Raw genomic sequence first — 17,057 nt, forward strand, 5'->3', positions numbered from 1 at the left:
AAGGAACAAAGACAAAAACTAAAGGCAAGCCTGGACTCTTATCTGCACTGACCTGTGACTGTACCTCACTGACCTGTGACTAACACACTTACCTGTGACTGGCCCCCACTCACCTGTCACTAACACACTTACCTGTAACCTGTGACTGTACCTCGCTCACCTCTGATAAACACACCTATCTGTGACTGTACCAAACTCACCTGTGACAAACACACCTATCTGTGACTGTACCAAACTCACCTGTGACAAACACACCTATCTGAGACTGTACCAAACTCACCTGTGACAAACACACTTGATTGTGACTGTACCCCACACTCAGATGTTACTTACTTTATCATGGGCTGGTGGTTACCCAAAACGTTTTCATGTTTCATTTAAATGCTTTTCTAATACTTCCCTGTAAATCAGTTCTGCTCTAGCTGATGGCAGGTCTGTGCCGGTTCAGAGCTGTTTCGCGGATGGTAGTTTTAGATGGTTAAGGCATTAGGCCACGCTGCTTACCTAGCCAGGTTGTTCATGGCTTGCACCACATTGTCACCTGTAGCCGCACTGCACTCCATGAAATGAACACTGTACTCCTGCGGGCAAACCAAGAATAAATATAATGGCATGACATATACCATACATATATACATACATACATATACCATCTGATCACTGTATAGTGCTGCAGTGCTGCGTGGATTTATTTGGTCATTTTATAAATTCAACCAACATTTGTCTTTAACATCAGTTAAACTAATTTTTTTTTCTCACAATTCGACTTGAGTTCAGTGATCACAAAATGAACTAAACTATTAACAGATAGTAAATGGAGAAAATGAGCTGCACTTGCATTGATCCGTAGATAAAGGGAAAACAGTGATTTTATCCTGGTGATTTTTGAAATATTCAGAGCTTGTGAGTAAAAAGTTTGACCTTAAGTTGGATCAGCAGAATTATTCGCAGACTGGTTAGTGGTTGTATGTAATTGGTGCCACATTTAATTTTGAAAAGAAAAAAAACCCAAAACAAACAAAAAAAAAAGAATATAAAAAGCTTCTTACCCTTGCAAGCCTCTCTCCCTCCTCCAATGAGACTTCTCGTCTGTGGCTATCGTTTTTGTTGCCCAACAATACAATAATGACATCATCAGGGGCTCCTTCCTGTCAAAAACAAATTTATGCCAAATGACATTACCTAATTGGGAGAGTTTTAATGGACTGGTTTTCGTCCTGGGTCGCAGGTGGCTGTCACCAAGGCGGGGCTGGCCATGGGAGGGGCTCGAGAGTGAACGTGTTGAGGAATTTGGTGGGGGGCAGAGGTGGGCAACCATGGTAATAAAATGATATCAGTGAAATAATGCACACAATGTGCACAAACCGTGCAGGCTTATTGTCTCCCTGATATGATCATGCCGCTTTTGACATTGTGCGGCAGTTTTGGTGATGCCAGAAGAGGGGGGACACTCTCACCGGTACCTCCCCCCACATTGCTCCCCCCCCCCCCAGGAGCTTTGGTGGAACCCTGCCGTTGCCATATATTCTCTGCTCGCGTACAAGCAGGCCTGTTTGATAAGAATAAATCTGCCTTTGCGAAGCCTCGCTAAATCCGAAGTTATATTAGCAATCTGCCAATCGGTACAAACGCAGGTGGCTTTAAAGGAAATGGGAGACGACACTCTGATTAGTCTGTTGTACGTTGCACCCAGGATACACTTATTACTAATGATGCAACTAAGTTTCGTCCATTTCAACCTTGCACCTTACTTTGCCCTCAAAATAATCTGCTGTTAGACTAGCAGTGGATGTGGACACCTCCTGAATGCACTATGCTCTTTAGACCATGCGCTCAGATCCTTAAAATAGAGCCCCATGGGTACAAGCGCAGTCTAGGCAACTTCCTAAATCCGCCTTACATTAGCATACCGCTGTTGATTCTAGGCTATTTAAGAGGTACATTAAATTAATTACATTTATTTGGCAGACGCTTTCAATCCAAAGCGATGTACAATAAGTACGTACCGAAGGTAGGTTTATAGTTGTGAAAAAAGTTCACAAAAATGTTTAATCGATGTTAGGATAAGATATAATAGCCTACAAATGAATAGCTTACAAATAGCCCATCTCCTGTAGCACACATTCTTTGTAGACCAAAGCAAGTTGCATTTGCTGGTGTAGCTTACAAAATAAGATTGTGGTTAGTGTGATGAGCGTCACACATTTGCTTTCTTTAACTGTGACCCGCTCTCTTTTTTGTTCTGTTTTGGAACCACTGTCACATGCAAGAGGTGGTTAGCTTAATTTAGCAAATTTATTTCCCACAATGCCTCATATCTTATCTTTGTCATCCTCCGTCCCCTTGAGTGTCTTGCACACAAGAGAGGCAAAACTACAGGCTTAAGGCTGAATGTTCGGCCATCTTAGGCCATGAGACAGGTAGCTGCCCAGTGCATATCCCCTTATTCCTGTCCCACTGCCCTGTGTGAAGCAGCTTCAGAGAAAATGGTCACCAATGCTTTTAAGTGGCTCTGCTACTGTAAAACAATCTTTAGAGACCCAAAAAAGGAGTACTTGAGTAATCACAATGACAAGCCAGTTTATCGCTGTGCAGAGAAAGTCGTTAAAATGTCCGACCCCTGTTCCAAGCACAATGACGAAAGACGAATGAGAAACCAACAGCACCGCTATCTAACTTCATAATAAGAAAGGGTTTTTTAGGTCATGAGTTCATCTTTAAAGAACAGCCTCTGGGGAAGGGACTTTCCCATTTCACTGGGAAGGGACTTTCCCATTTCAATGGGAAGGGACTGTCCCATTTCACTGGGGAGAGACTGTCCCATTTCACTGGGGAGGGACTGTCCCATTTCACTGGGAAGAGACTGTCCCATTTCACTGGGGAGGGGCTGTCCCATTTAACTGGGAAGGGACTGTCCCATTTCACTGGGGAGGGACTATCCCATTTCACTGGGGAGGGATCCCATTCAATAGAGGTAGGATGGTCCATTTCACTCTGGGGAAGGGGCTGTCCCATTTCACTGGGAAGGGAATTTCCAATTTCACTGGGAAGGGACTGTCCCATTTCAATGGGAAGGGACTGTCCCATTTCACTGGGAAGGGACTGTCCCATTTTACTGGGGAGAGACTGTCCCATTTCACTGAGAAAGGACTGTCCCATTTCACTGAGAAAGGACTATCCCATTTCACTGGGGAGGGACTGTCCCATTTCACTGGGAAGGGACTATCCCATTTCACTGGGGAGAGACTGTCCCATTTCACTGGGAAGGGACTGTCCCATTTCACTGGGGAGGGACTATCCCATTTCACTGGGGAGGGACTGTCCCATTTCACTGGGGAGGGACTGTCCCATTTCCCTGGGAAGGGACTGTCCCATTTCACTGGGGAGGGACTATCCCATTTCACTGGGGAGAGACTGTCCCATTTCACTGGGACAGGACGGTCCCATTTCACTGGGGAGGGGCTGCCCCATTTCACTGGGACAGGACGGTCCCATTTCACTGGGGAGGGGCTGCCCCATTTCACTTGGAAGGGACTGTCCCATTTCACTGGGGAGGGACTATCCCATTTCACTGGGAAGGGAATGTCCCATTTCACTGGGGAGGGGCTGTCCCATTCCACTGGGAAGGGACTGTCCCATTTCACTGGTCAGGGACTGTCCCATTTCCCTGAGAAGGGACTGTCCCATTTCACTGGGGAGGGACTGTCCCATTTCACTGGGGAGAGACTATCCCATTTCACCGGGGAGGGGCTGTCCCATTTGCATGGTGTTCCAGAATGACATAATGTGTTTGTGTTGCGTTCCCAACAGACGGACCTCGAGCCTCAAGCCTAAAACTCACCTGAATGCTGCTGAGCCAAGAGCGCAGGGCGAGGAAGCTCTCAGAGGAAGTGATGTCATACATGAGGACCAGTCCCTGGGCTTTGCGCAGGATCTGCTTGGTGATGCTGTGATACCTGCGGAGGAGACAGAGACTGGCTGGTGGGACCTCGCCTTCGCGCCGCGGGTTTCTCTACGGGCCCCCCGCTCAACCCGCCACCCCTCACTCCGCGTGAGCGAGCTCGCCGCCGCCCCTCGCGCGCTCTCACCTCTCCTGTCCCGCGGTGTCCCACAGCTGCAGGATGACTTTTCGCCCCTCCACCTGCATGGTCTGGATGCAGCTGTCCAGGCCTGCCTCACAACCACACACAGATGCCAACACAAACACAGACGCCAACACAAACAGAGTCTCGCCGTTAGGAACAGGAACACAATGATTTCATCTTTCTCTGTCATTCACGTCTTCCATGATCAAATAATTTCTGCAGGAATGGAAAATGCGTATAATCTTCACCTTCAGAACATAACCACTGCCATACTTCCTGTCAGGGCTGATTTTATAATATTATTGCCAGCAGTAGCACAGAGATCAGGGCTGATTTTATAATATTATTGCCAGCAGTAGCACAGAGATCAGGACTGATTTCATAATATTATTGCCAGCAGTAGCACAGAGATCAGGGCTGATTTTATAATATTATTACCAACAGTTGCACAGAGATCAGGGCTGATTTTATAATATTATTGCCAGCAGTAGCACAGAGATCAGGACTGATTTCATAATATTATTGCCAGCAGTAGCACAGAGATCAGGGCTGATTTTATAATATTATTACCAACAGTTGCACAGAGATCAGGGCTGATTTTATAATATTATTGCCAGCAGTAGCACAGAGATCAGGACTGATTTCATAATATTATTGCCAGCAGTAGCACAGAGATCAGGGCTGATTATTACCAACAGTTGCACAGAGATCAGGATTTGTGTAATAATAGTAACATTACCGACGGTAGCACAGAGATCAGGATTTGTGTAATAATAGTAACATTACCGACGGTAGCACAGAGATCAGGATTTGTGTAATAATATTAATATTACCGATGGTAGCACAGAAATCAGGATTTGTGTAATAATATTAATATTACCGATGGTAGCACAGAAATCAGGATTTGTGTAATAATATTAATATTACCGACGGTAGCACAGAGATCAGGATTTGTGTAATAATAGTAATATTACCGACGGTAGCACAGAGATCAGGATTTGTGTAATAATTGTAATATTACTGACTGTAGCACAGAGATCAGGATTTGTGTAATAATAGTAATATTACTGACAGTAGCACAGAGATCAGGATTTGTGTAATAATATTAATATTACCGATGGTAGCACAGAAATCAGGATTTGTGTAATAATATTAATATTACCGACGGTAGCACAGAGATCAGGATTTGTGTAATAATAGTAATATTACCGATGGTAGCACAGAGATCAGGATTTGTGTAATAATAGTAATATTACCGATGGTAGCACAGAGATCAGGATTTGTGTAATAATAGTAATATTACCGATGGTAGCACAGAGATCAGGATTTGTGTAATAATAGTAATATTACCGATGGTAGCACAGAGATCAGGATTTGTATAATAATAGTAATATTACTGACGGTAGCACAGAGATCAGGATTTGTGTAATAATAGTAATATTACCGACGGTAGCACAGAGATCAGGATTGAAGTCTCCACTTTGGAAGCGCTTCATGAAGCAGGTTTTTCCCACACTGCTGTTCCCCACCAGCACCACGTTATACAGCAAGTCCAGCGCTGAGGGAGAGTGACTCACACTGCCTGAGAGAGAGAGAGAGAGAGAGAGGGGGAGACATCATCCTTTGTGAAAGATGAGATTATGGGCAAGGTACAGGAGCAGTGAGAACCACTTCAGTTTGCTTATAGGGCTGTGAGAGGGGTGGAAGATGCTCTCCTTGAATACGTCCTCAAGCATCTACAGGGTAGCAACACTCATGCCAGACTACTATTTATTGATTTTTCTTCTGCTTTTAATTGCATACGACCATATCTTTTGGCGGAGAAACTTTTGTCCAATGTTAATCTCGATTCTATTACTGCCAGCTGGTTAATTGATTTTTTAACAAATAGGTCTCAAAAGGTGAGAGTGAACAGTGCCTCGTCCAGCCCACTGAATTCCTCTGCCGCTTCACCACTAGGGTGCGCCCTTTCCCCACTGTTGTTTGTCATGTACACCAATGACTGTCAGAGTAAGTACGACTCTATCATTAAGTATGCACACGACTCAGTTATTGCAAGTGTTTTACTAGATGAGGAAGTGAGTCATGGTCCTGTGGTTGAAGAGTTCGTGCTCTGGTATGAACGCGCCGACCTAAAACTGAGGACATGGTTACTGACTTTTGGAGAAGCTCATTGCATCAATGCAGACACTCACTGACGATAAGCCAGTGGGGATCGTTGATCAGTACAAATATCTTGGCACTTTTCTTGACAACAAATTAAGTTTTGAGGCCAATGTGGGTGTAGTCTGTAGAAAGGCCAATCAGCGCTTGTCCTTCCTTCAGAAACTCTGGTGTGTCAAGTGTCAAGGTGGACAAGACACTGATGACTATCTTTTATAAGTCTTTTATTGAATCCCATTGACCTTTAATATGATCTGCTGGTTTGGTAACCTGAATCTTAAATGCAAGAATAGACTGGCCAATGTTGTAAAATTAGCTAGCAGGATCATCAGCACAAACATATCTGACCTCTGCCAGCAGTAGCTGATACGAGCCATAAGGAAGGCCCAGTCCATTCTGAGGGATTCCCAACATCCTCTGTTCAATGAATTTGAATTATTTCCCTCAGAGCGCAGATATAGGCTCCCTATATTAAAAACACACGGGACTAAACACTCTTATCCCAACTGTCACTGGCTTTCTTAATAAGTTATAGGAATAATTTTTTATCAATTTATTTAATTAATTATTTTTAAATGATTATCCGGTGTTGTGGGTATTTATTTATTGTTATTTATTGTAATTTACTGTATACTGTACTGCAGAACAAATTGCCCCATTGGGATAATAAAGACTCAACTAACTAACTAACTAACTATCTAACTAACTAATCACATTTCTTTCTGTGAACACCCATCTCTGAGAAAGAGAGGCTCCTCCCCCACCATGTCTGGTCCCTTCCCTCTCCCACTCAGGGCCCCTTCCTAAGTGAGTCTCTGTTCATAACTCAGTGAGTCTCTGTTCCTAATCCAGCGAGTCTCTGTCCAGCAAGTCTCTGTTACTTAGTGAGTCTGTTTCTAACTCAGCGAGTCTCTGTTCCTTAGTGAGTCAGTTTCTAACTCAGTGAATCTCTGTTCCTTAGTGAGTCAGTTTCTAACTCAGTGAGCCTCTGTTCATAACTCAGTGAGCCTCTGTTCCTTACTCAGTGAGTCTCTGTTCATGACTCAGTGAATCTCTGTTCATGACTTAGTGAGCCTCTGTTCATAACTCAGTGAGCCTCTGTTCCTTACTCAGTGAGTCTCTGTTCATGACTCAGTGAACCTCTGTTCATGACTCAGTGAACCTCTGTTCATGACTCAGTGAACCTCTGTTCATGACTCAGTGAGCCTCTGTTCCTTACTCAGTGAGCCTCTGTTCATTACTCAGTGAGCCTCTGTTCCTTACTCAGTGAGCCTCTGTCCATGACTCAGTGAGTCTCTGTTCATAACTCAGTGAGTCCCTGTTCGTGAATCAGTGAGTCTCTGTTCATGACTCAGTGAGCCTCTGTTTCTAACACAGTGAGTCCCTGTTTATAACTCAGTGAGTCCCTGTTCATAACTCAGTGAGTCTCTGTTCCTTACTCAGTGAGTCTCTCTCTCCCCAGGCCTGGCCTCTCTGTTTCTCCCACAGCGCCTCCCCTTGGTTTTGGTAGGGCAAGGCCTGGCCCCCAGTGAGGAGGTCAGGCATGGGATCCTCCTCTATGGATATCACTCTTCTGCGTGCCTCGTCTTGAGCTCTGAGAGTGCGATCAGGATGACGTCATTCAGGAAATAAAGGACAAAGAAAACGGGGTGGAAATGGCAGTCAGATAGTCAGATTAACAGCATAAGAAAACACACACATGCACACACACACACACAAACACACACACACATATAATCATGTGCACACACACACACACACACACACACACATTCATACTCAAACACACACACAGAAACAAACTCATATAAGCACACATACACACATACGCACACACACACACACACACACACACTCATATAAGGATGTGTACACACACACACACACACACACACACACAATTTACCCTGTACATCTGCCCTGGGGAGAGGAATGATCTAGCTGTGATCCCGATCTCTCTAGCACCACAGCCTCATGGGAAATGTCTCTCTTTTCAGTCTGAACATTCGAGTCCAAATTTAACACCTGGAACCAAAGCAGAAAGGTCTCGGACTGCGAATAAACACATTCCAATTATCAATGAAGTTACATTCATTAAGTTTTGAGTCACAAATCCTCAGGGTGTTTTGAGAGAGTAGAAACGTTGCGCACATGAAGTGCTCCAGAAGTTTTCAGAGTGTATCTCCACAGATAATGGGAATATAAACATGGGCAGTGTTACCTCTGGTCTGGAGGAGTCCTCAGTCTGTCCAGCCCTGTCCGTAAGACTGGAGGCAAAAAGAGGAGACAAATATGTGACCTGTTCCCTTCTCCCACAGTTATGGCCTGGAAACAGCTGCTGTACACAACCTCTTTCTGCTCTTAATGCAAATGGTACAAAAATCTGCTGATGCTTTTAAATCCCTCCCACCACCCAAATGATTACATAATCTGTGGGTGGTGGTGATGTACCTGAGCAGGTGTGGGTAGTGGTGGTGTACCTGAGCAGGTGTTGGTGGGGGCAGTGGTGGGGTATCTGAACTGGTGAGGGTGGAAGTGGTGGTGTACCTGTGCAGGTGTGGGTGGGGTTGGTGGTGGTGTAACTGAGCAGGTGTGGGTGGGGGTGGTGGTGGTGTATGTGAGCAGGTGTGGGTGGTGGTAGTGTACCTGAGCAGGTGTGGATGTGGGTGGGAGTGGTGGTGGTGTACCTGAGCAGGTGTGGTTGGTGGTGGTGGTGTACCTGAGCAGGTGTGGGTGGTGGTGGTGGTGGTGTATGTGAGCAGGTGTGGGTGGTGGTGGTGGTGTACCTGAGCAGGTGTGGGTGGGTTGGCTTGTGGGGGTGGGCACTGCGCAGGGCATGCAGATTGCTCAGGCTCTCCTGCAGCTGCGCTCGGATCCTCTCCAGCTGCTCCTCCAGCTCCTGGTTGGCCCTGAACAGCTCCTGCTTTTCCACACCAGTCTGCTGCTGCTGTCTCTGCAGCGCATGCAAGCGGCCCTCCAACTGCCCGCAGACACACAGCACTCAGCTCATTCTGATTGGCTTCCCGCAGACACACAGCACTCAGCTCATTCTGATTGGCCGCCCGCAGACACACGGCACTCAGCTCATTCTGATTGGCTTCCCGCAGACACACAGCACTCCGCTCATTCTGATTGGCCACCCGCAGACACACAGCACTCAGCTCATTCTGATTGGCCGCCCGCAGACACACAGCACTCAGCTCATTCTGATTGGCCGCCCGCAGACACACAGCACTCAGCTCATTCTGATTGGCCGCCCGCAGACACACAGCACTCAGCTCATTCTGATTGGCTGCCCGCAGACACATAGCACTCAGCTCATTCTAATTGGCTGCCCGCAGACAGACAGCACTCGGCTCATTCTGATTGGCTGCCCGCAGACACACAGCACTCAGCTCATTCTGATTGGCTGCCTGCAGACAGACAGCAATCAGCTAATTCTGATTGGCTGCCCACAGACAGACAGAACCCAGCTCATTCTGATTGGCTGCCCGCAGACACACAGCACTCAGATCATTCTGATTGGCTGTCCACAAACACAGAGTATTCAGCTATTTCTGATTGGCTGCTCTTGACAAAGAGACTTATTCAGCTCTTTGTGATTGGCTCCCACAGACACAGAAACTCATTCAGGGCTTTCTGATTGGCTGCCCCGAGGCAGAGATTCATTCAGCTCTATCTGATTGGCTGCCCTGGGGACAGAGAGCTCTTTCTGATACCAGACTTTCATGTATTCACCTGATAGGTGTTTTAATTAAGCTAATGAAAAACTAAATTTTCCTCTGAAGCCATATATGATGATGAGTGTGTGTGTGTGTGCATATGCGTATGCTTGTGCACGTGCGCAGGCGCGTGTGCGTGTGTGTGGTAACAAGCCCTACAGACCCACATATACCATGTCTAATTTGAGGAGCTCTTCCGTGCTTCCTCTCACCTGGCTCTGAACTGCATTCAGTGTCTGAATCTGGCTGTTCTTCTGGTCCAGCTCCTCCTCCAGCTTGGCCAACTGTGAACGGCTTTTCTCCAGACTCTGCAGGGAGTTGCACACAGACACACGGTCACACAGACCCACAGATGCACACACACACACAGATATACAGACACACAGATGCACACACACACAGATATACAGACACACAGATGCACACGCACACAGATATACAGACACACAGATGCACAGTCACACAGATGCACACACACACAGATGTACAGACACACAGATGGACAGTCACACAGATGCACACACACACAGATATACAGACACACAGATGCACAGTCACACAGATGCACAGACCCACAGATGCACAGACACACAGTCACACAGACCCACAGATGCACAGACACACAGTCACACAGACCCAGATGTACAGACACATGAGAACACACACCCAGATGCACAGACCCACAGTCACACAGACCCAGATGCACAGACACATGAATGCAGCATAACTCTGTACTGACAGGGCGAGGGCTGGTTCAGTGTTTTCAGACACAGGCACAGTACGAGATGACTGAACAATGACAGTGACATCATAATCCAGAAAAATTAACTTCAGGCGCTTTCAGGACAGCTCCTATTCCAGTGCGTGTGTGTGTTTAGGTGTGTATGTGTGAGCGTGTGTGTATGTTTTGGTGTGTATATGTGAGTGTGTGTGTGTGTGTGTGTGTGTGTGTAGGTGAGTGTATGTGTGTGTGTGTGTGTGTGTGTGTGTGTGTGTGTAGGTGAGTGTGTGTGTGTGTGTTTAGGTGTGTGTGTGCGTGCATGTGCGTGTGTGTGAGAATGTGTATGTGTGTGTGTATATATGTGTGTGTGTGTGTGTAAGGTGGAGGTAGGCCTACCTCTTCCTTTATTCTTTCTTTTTCAGTTCTAATCTGCCTCTCCATTTCCTCATACAGCTCCTTAACTCCAACGCTGTGCTGCTGGATGTGCCTAGAAAGAGAGAAAAATGATTCAGTGTTTCTATGCATTAAGCTCAGGGATAGGCAGTTTAAAATACCATTCAAATACAACCTAAATTCCATGGGAAATCTAGTTTTAGTAATGATGGTTGATAATAACATGTCTTATACATCATTATTAGAATACTATTATTATTGAGGATGAGTGATGGGTTATAAGGACTCTGGATCAGCAAGTGAAAACAAAAAGAAAACAAAAAAGTGGATTGTTCTGTGTGAGTATGTATGCATTCATGTAAAGCACTTTTTTCACGTAAAGTACTTTCCCATGTACAGTACTTTTTCAGGTAAAGTATTTATTTAATGTAAAGTCATTTTTTAAAATTGACAGGAGCAGTGCATAGGCATAAATTTCATCTGTTGTCCCTTGACAGACAGGTCATTTATCAGTATGAATGTGGACATGTCCAAGTTCCCATTTTGGAGTTGTGACAGAGCAAGGACTACAGGACTCTTCTGAAAGTCAGAGCTGAGGCAATACAGCACAGCAGCTCGTTTCAAAACCAGAATTTCCTCAGCAAGTAAGTACTTCCTCTTTCTGCTCCGTCTTTGCTTATGTCGAACTCATTAAGATCTGTTTGTCAGTGGAATATGTTGCTAATCACAAGAACAAAGAAGTGGGTAATGTGGGTTTATTCATTTATCATGGCAGGACAAATTCTTCACAATGAGTGAACAGTTAAGAAACCCCCGTCTGCAATGACATCCAGCCACCTTTTTAACATATTTCAATGCTTTTTGTAACTATCACAATACGTATTACTTAGTATATATCATTCCGAAGTTTATTTGGACTGGGCTTTTGAGTATGGAATTGAGTAAAAGTTTTCCCATCGACTATTAATAATTGCCAACAAAAAAGTTTTCAAAACAATATTTCTGGGAAAATAATCACAATTTCTTGCTCACTCCTCAGTATACTTCTCAGTCTAATTCAGACAGCTTTTTTGTTTTATACTTCTTCATTCAAACACACGGTGATTGATGGTTATATTTTCACACTGATCAGTGGATGCCAATGTGGGGGTATTTTGAGTATTTTTGTGGTCAATTTAACAGATATGTGTGTGTGCGTGTGTGCGAGCATGTGCCTGTGTGTGTGTTCAAGAAGGATTCAAGAAGGAACAAATATACAAACAACCCGATGCTCATTTGATAAATAAAGTCACATGCATCTAAAACATCTAGAGTCTGTATAAGTTCCCTAACTTACAACCTCTGCCATGAATGCATTGTGTTTTAGTCCAAATAGAAGTTTCACTGAAACCAAACGAATAGAATAATCCATTACAGTGACTGTTTAATGCCACAATGTGTGTATCTCTTATAATACAATTAAGAATCAGAACCATGTCTTTAAAAGTATGCATGCTTTACATCGAATCAAATGTTTGGAGACCTGAAAACATCTGAAGTAAATACATTACCTCAAATTATAACTAGCCACTGAGTTCAGGAGTTATTTAATCATAATGTCACATATTGTACATTAAAACCAAAGGGTTTTTTGTTTAATGCTAAAAATAGTTAAAATGTCAACAACAACAAACAAAAAAAAACATTATAGATTGATTAATGGGGGTTTCTAATGCATTCTAAATCAAAATACATGATTTGTCAGTGAACATGCAATGTCATGTAACAGACAGAGAGACAGACAGACAGATATGAAATTAGGCTTTTAAGTCCTTTGCAGGTAGGTGGTGAGCCATGGTTCTAAGAGCAAGAGCAAGACAGGTGACCCAGCAGGGGGTCCATGAAAAGTGCGTTAGTGTCAGCAGGGCTTTTGCCTGTTAGTGGTGCAGGCTGCTTAAAGACGTCCGTGTCACACACGGCATGTGGCCTGACCTGTACCCAGGCTAAAGAACCTCCAGGTGCAAGACAGGGGATTGGTCTAACGGTCCCCGTGACCCGGCGTAGGTCGGTTAAAGGTTCTGCAGGAGAAATTTGTTGACTTTGAGAGGATTGAGAGGAGAATCTCCATGGCTGCCTTAAAACTTTTGCCCTTCTGAGAAATTAGATATGTATTTCTCTTTTACTTCTTTTAAATGTGAATATGCCCAATTACATAGCTGCAGTTATATTTTTTTATCTTGCTTAAGTGCACATTTTTTAAGGACAAACAGAATCTTGTTTCTTGCAAAAAAAACACAAAAAAAAAAACACCAACATCATAAAGCCATCACTGACCCAAAAACTTCTGAATCAGAGAACAGAACTAACCATTGCAGCCCTGGCACAATAACCTCAGCATTAAATAACAATGGCTGTTACAGTAACAACCCAGCATTAGAATCCCATAACTAAGACTAGAGGAGCACTGACCAAATACCATCAACATCAAAAAATCAAGACTAGACCAGTACTGACCCAACAATGTTTTCATCTAAGAACCAAGGCAAGCATTGGCCGATACAAGACAGCAACAGCCCTTAATAGCAGAGAGACTGTTGCATTAGAACCATGGCACGTTGCTTTCCTTGATGATTTCAAGGTGTAATGCAAGTTGAGATCGAAACAGTTGTGATTGGATTTTCAACTGTTCAGACACGACTGCTGTATTTCCTAAATGGCTTGCCCTGTGGTGAACCATTGCACACAATACCTTTTTAAAGCCAGCTCCAGAGAATCCTTCTCCTGCTGTACAGTCTTGATTTGCTCAGTCACATTGGAAACAAAATCTTCCAGGATGTTCAGCAGATGTGGTTCATTGTGTTGGAGCTCTACCCACAACCTCCAAATGTCTGACTGGCTAGCAATGTAAAGAGTTAGCCAATAAATCACCAGGGTCCCCACAAATCCTTCTTTTATGTTTTCAAGAATAACCACAACAAAAAATCCATGCAGGTTCCCAGACACCCTACCAACTAATTCACTTACTCCTGTAGGAGGCTGTAGGCTCTCAGATCACCCAGCTTGGACAAGAACAGCTTTCTTTCACCATCATCCTCTTCCTCTGGCAGAATGGAACCATCTGATTGGTAGACAGCGGCAGCAGGCCTGGCCCTGGGTTGCTGTAATTGCATGAACTCCCCTGTAAAATAAGTTTGGTAGAAAGAAATAGAGAATGTATGAGAATATCCATCTATCTATGCTGTGACTGATTTCTTAAATATTGATGATACTAGGTAATGTTATAAATGGGATAATAAGAAAAATCCAATTTTTCAACAAACAAGACAGCTAGATACTTCTAGTCTAGCTACTGTGAAGAAAAATCCCTGCAGTTTTTCACTTGCTGTTTAATTAGTCAGTGGTCAAGGTTGTAAATTTGTTTGTCCCATTGAATGTTTCATCAATCTGAGACTAATGCATGAATGCATGCTCATTATTGTATTATGTATAAATGTTGTGTTTAACCACAAAAACGGAACTGCATGGATCATGTTCTTGTCTCCGTAATTACAGACCCTGTGGAATAGTACCAGTAGATCAATACTTTTGTTCCACAAGCCTGCAATTTTCCAGTGGAGACATTGCCTTTTGGGCAAGTTGACATGTAAGCCCTCAGTTTTGTTTGGACTTCTTAGATAGTGTTGTTGTTCTGTAATGATTTGGTACCAGAAATAAGAAATCAAATGGATTTTTGCTCATTACATGATATGAAGTAAGGGTAAAAACATTGGAGCCAGAGGTGGAAGGATTCTTGACAGAATAGCCAAATAATCGTAAAACCTCAATTTAGTCATCTTTGTCTAATCAGCAGAATTCTTATCAGTATACTGATCATTTGTTTCAGCTGACTTTTCAGTTATTTTGCTTGTTGAACAAGAAAGCTATTTGACCGAATAATTAGTTGAAGTGTCATTTCAAAGCATCTTTCTTCACATCGCATGAGAAAAGGTCTGTATTCACCACTACCAGATTATTTTGCATTATGTTCTTGGGGACAAAGCCAAACTGAGCGATTCCGTACGATACGGTCACTCACGGAAGCCTGCGGTGACATCCTCAGGAGTGACAAGTCCATCTCTGTCCTTGTCCAGGCGGTCAAATACCTGCCGAAGTTCTTCAACACTGAGCCCCAGCTCACCACTCAGCCCCTGAAATGCATGCACAGACAAGCACAGACACATGCACACACACACGTGAATAAAGTTACGTACAGGTATGGTGTCCTTATACTCTCTCTTCTCCCTATCCTGGACCCTCCATCCGGAGCTTCTGAGGCTGACGTGTCAACCGGGACCGGCCCAGCTGCCCTGCCTTCACGCCCTGCATCTGACTCCAGCCAAATCGACTGCATTAACTACCACTTTACGCCCTGCATCTGACTCTGGCCAAATCGACTGCATCAACTACCACTTTACGCCCTGCATCTGACTCTGGCCAAATCGACTGCATTAACTACCACTTTACGCCCTGCATCTGACTCTGGCCAAATCGACTGCATTAACTACCACTTTACGCCCTGCATCTGACTCTGGCCAAATCGACTGCATTAACTACCACTTTACGCCCTGCATCTGACTCTGGCCAAATTGACTGCATTAACTACCACTTTTTACGCCCTGCATCTGACTCTGGCCAAATCGACTGCATTAACTACCACTTTACGCCCTGCATCTGACTCTTGCCAAATCGACTGCATTAACTACCACTTTACGCCCTGCATCTGACTCTGGCCAAATCGACTGCATCAACTACCACTTTACGCCCTGCATCTGACTCTGGCCAAATCGACTGCATTAACTACCACTTTACGCCCTGCATCTGACTCTGGCCAAATTGACTGCATTAACTACCACTTTACGCCCTGCATCTGACTCTGGCCAAATTGACTGCATCAACTACCACTTTACGCCCTGCATCTGACTCTGGCCAAACTGACTGCATTAACTACCACTTTACGCCCTGCATCTGACTCTGGCCAAATCGACTGCATCAACTACCACTTTTTACGCCCTGCATCTGACTCTGGCCAAATCGACTGCATTAACTACCACTTTACGCCCTGCATCTGACTCTGGTCAAATCGACTGCATTAACTACCACTTTTTATGCCCTGCATCTGACTCTGGCCAAATCGACTGCATTAACTACCACTTTACGCCCTGAATCTGACTCTGGCCAAATCGACTGCATCAACTACCACTTTACGCCCTGCATCTGACTCTCGCCAAATCGACTGCATTAACTACCACTTTACGCCCTGCATCTGACTCTGGCCAAATCGACTGCATCAACTACCACTTTACGCCCTGCATCTGACTCTGGCCAAATTGACTGCATCAACTACCACTTTACGCCCTGCATCTGACTCTGGCCAAATCGACTGCATTAACTACCACTTTACGCCCTGCATCTGACTCTGGCCAAATCGACTGCATCAACTACCACTTTTTATGCCCTGCATCTGACTCTGGCCAAATCGACTGCATTAACTACCACTTTACGCCCTGCAACTGACTCTGGCCAAATCGACTATATCGAAATAACTATGGCCCTCCCTGCAGACTCTACATTGCCAGCTGCTTTAACGCAGATCCCTCCATACTCCAGCACCAGGGCGGCGCGGTGGCGCAGTGGCCAGTAATGCTGCCTCACAGCAGGAGGTGCCTGGGTTTGAATTCCGGCCCGGGCCTTTCTGTGTGGAGTTTGCATGTTTGAGTTTGCATGTTCTCCCCGTGTCCGAGTGGGTTTCCTCTGGGTACTCCCACAGTCCACAAACTGGTGGGTAAGCTAATTGGAGACTCTAAATAGTATGGTGTGAGTGAATGATTGGCAACCTGTCCAGGGTGTATTCCTCTTGTCAAGTGCATGCTGGGATAGGCTCCAGCCTAAGCAGGGATAGATAATGTATGGATGGACCAGCACTACTTTATTTACACCTGTGGATGGTCACCCCCC

The 17,057-nt window shown here is 44.8% G+C and overlaps 1 protein-coding gene across 4 annotated transcripts in view; it reads right to left on the bottom strand.

Moving 5' to 3' along the window:
* The window catches only part of LOC135234744 (trichohyalin-like), a 30,061-nt gene that overhangs the window by 663 nt on the left and 12,341 nt on the right, over positions 1-17,057 (bottom strand). For 3 of the 4 annotated variants that reach the window (XM_064299638.1, XM_064299636.1, XM_064299635.1), the window contains 14 exons: positions 15,139-15,250; positions 14,088-14,241; positions 13,813-13,959; positions 11,088-11,178; positions 10,183-10,278; positions 9,035-9,228; positions 8,470-8,515; positions 8,155-8,273; positions 7,688-7,842; positions 5,530-5,667; positions 4,089-4,170; positions 3,842-3,956; positions 1,050-1,148; positions 505-581 (listed from right to left, as the gene is read on the bottom strand). In XM_064299638.1, coding sequence (XP_064155708.1) covers positions 505-581; positions 1,050-1,148; positions 3,842-3,956; positions 4,089-4,170; positions 5,530-5,667; positions 7,688-7,842; positions 8,155-8,273; positions 8,470-8,515; positions 9,035-9,228; positions 10,183-10,278; positions 11,088-11,178; positions 13,813-13,959; positions 14,088-14,241; positions 15,139-15,250 — 1,625 coding nt within the window. The remainder of the gene's footprint in view (positions 1-504; positions 582-1,049; positions 1,149-3,841; positions 3,957-4,088; positions 4,171-5,529; positions 5,668-7,687; positions 7,843-8,154; positions 8,274-8,469; positions 8,516-9,034; positions 9,229-10,182; positions 10,279-11,087; positions 11,179-13,812; positions 13,960-14,087; positions 14,242-15,138; positions 15,251-17,057) is intronic. The other variant, XM_064299637.1, reaches the window with a different exon arrangement.

The sequence above is a fragment of the Anguilla rostrata genome, chromosome 11, assembly GCF_018555375.3.
Source record: "Anguilla rostrata isolate EN2019 chromosome 11, ASM1855537v3, whole genome shotgun sequence".
Lineage (NCBI taxonomy): Eukaryota > Metazoa > Chordata > Actinopteri > Anguilliformes > Anguillidae > Anguilla > Anguilla rostrata.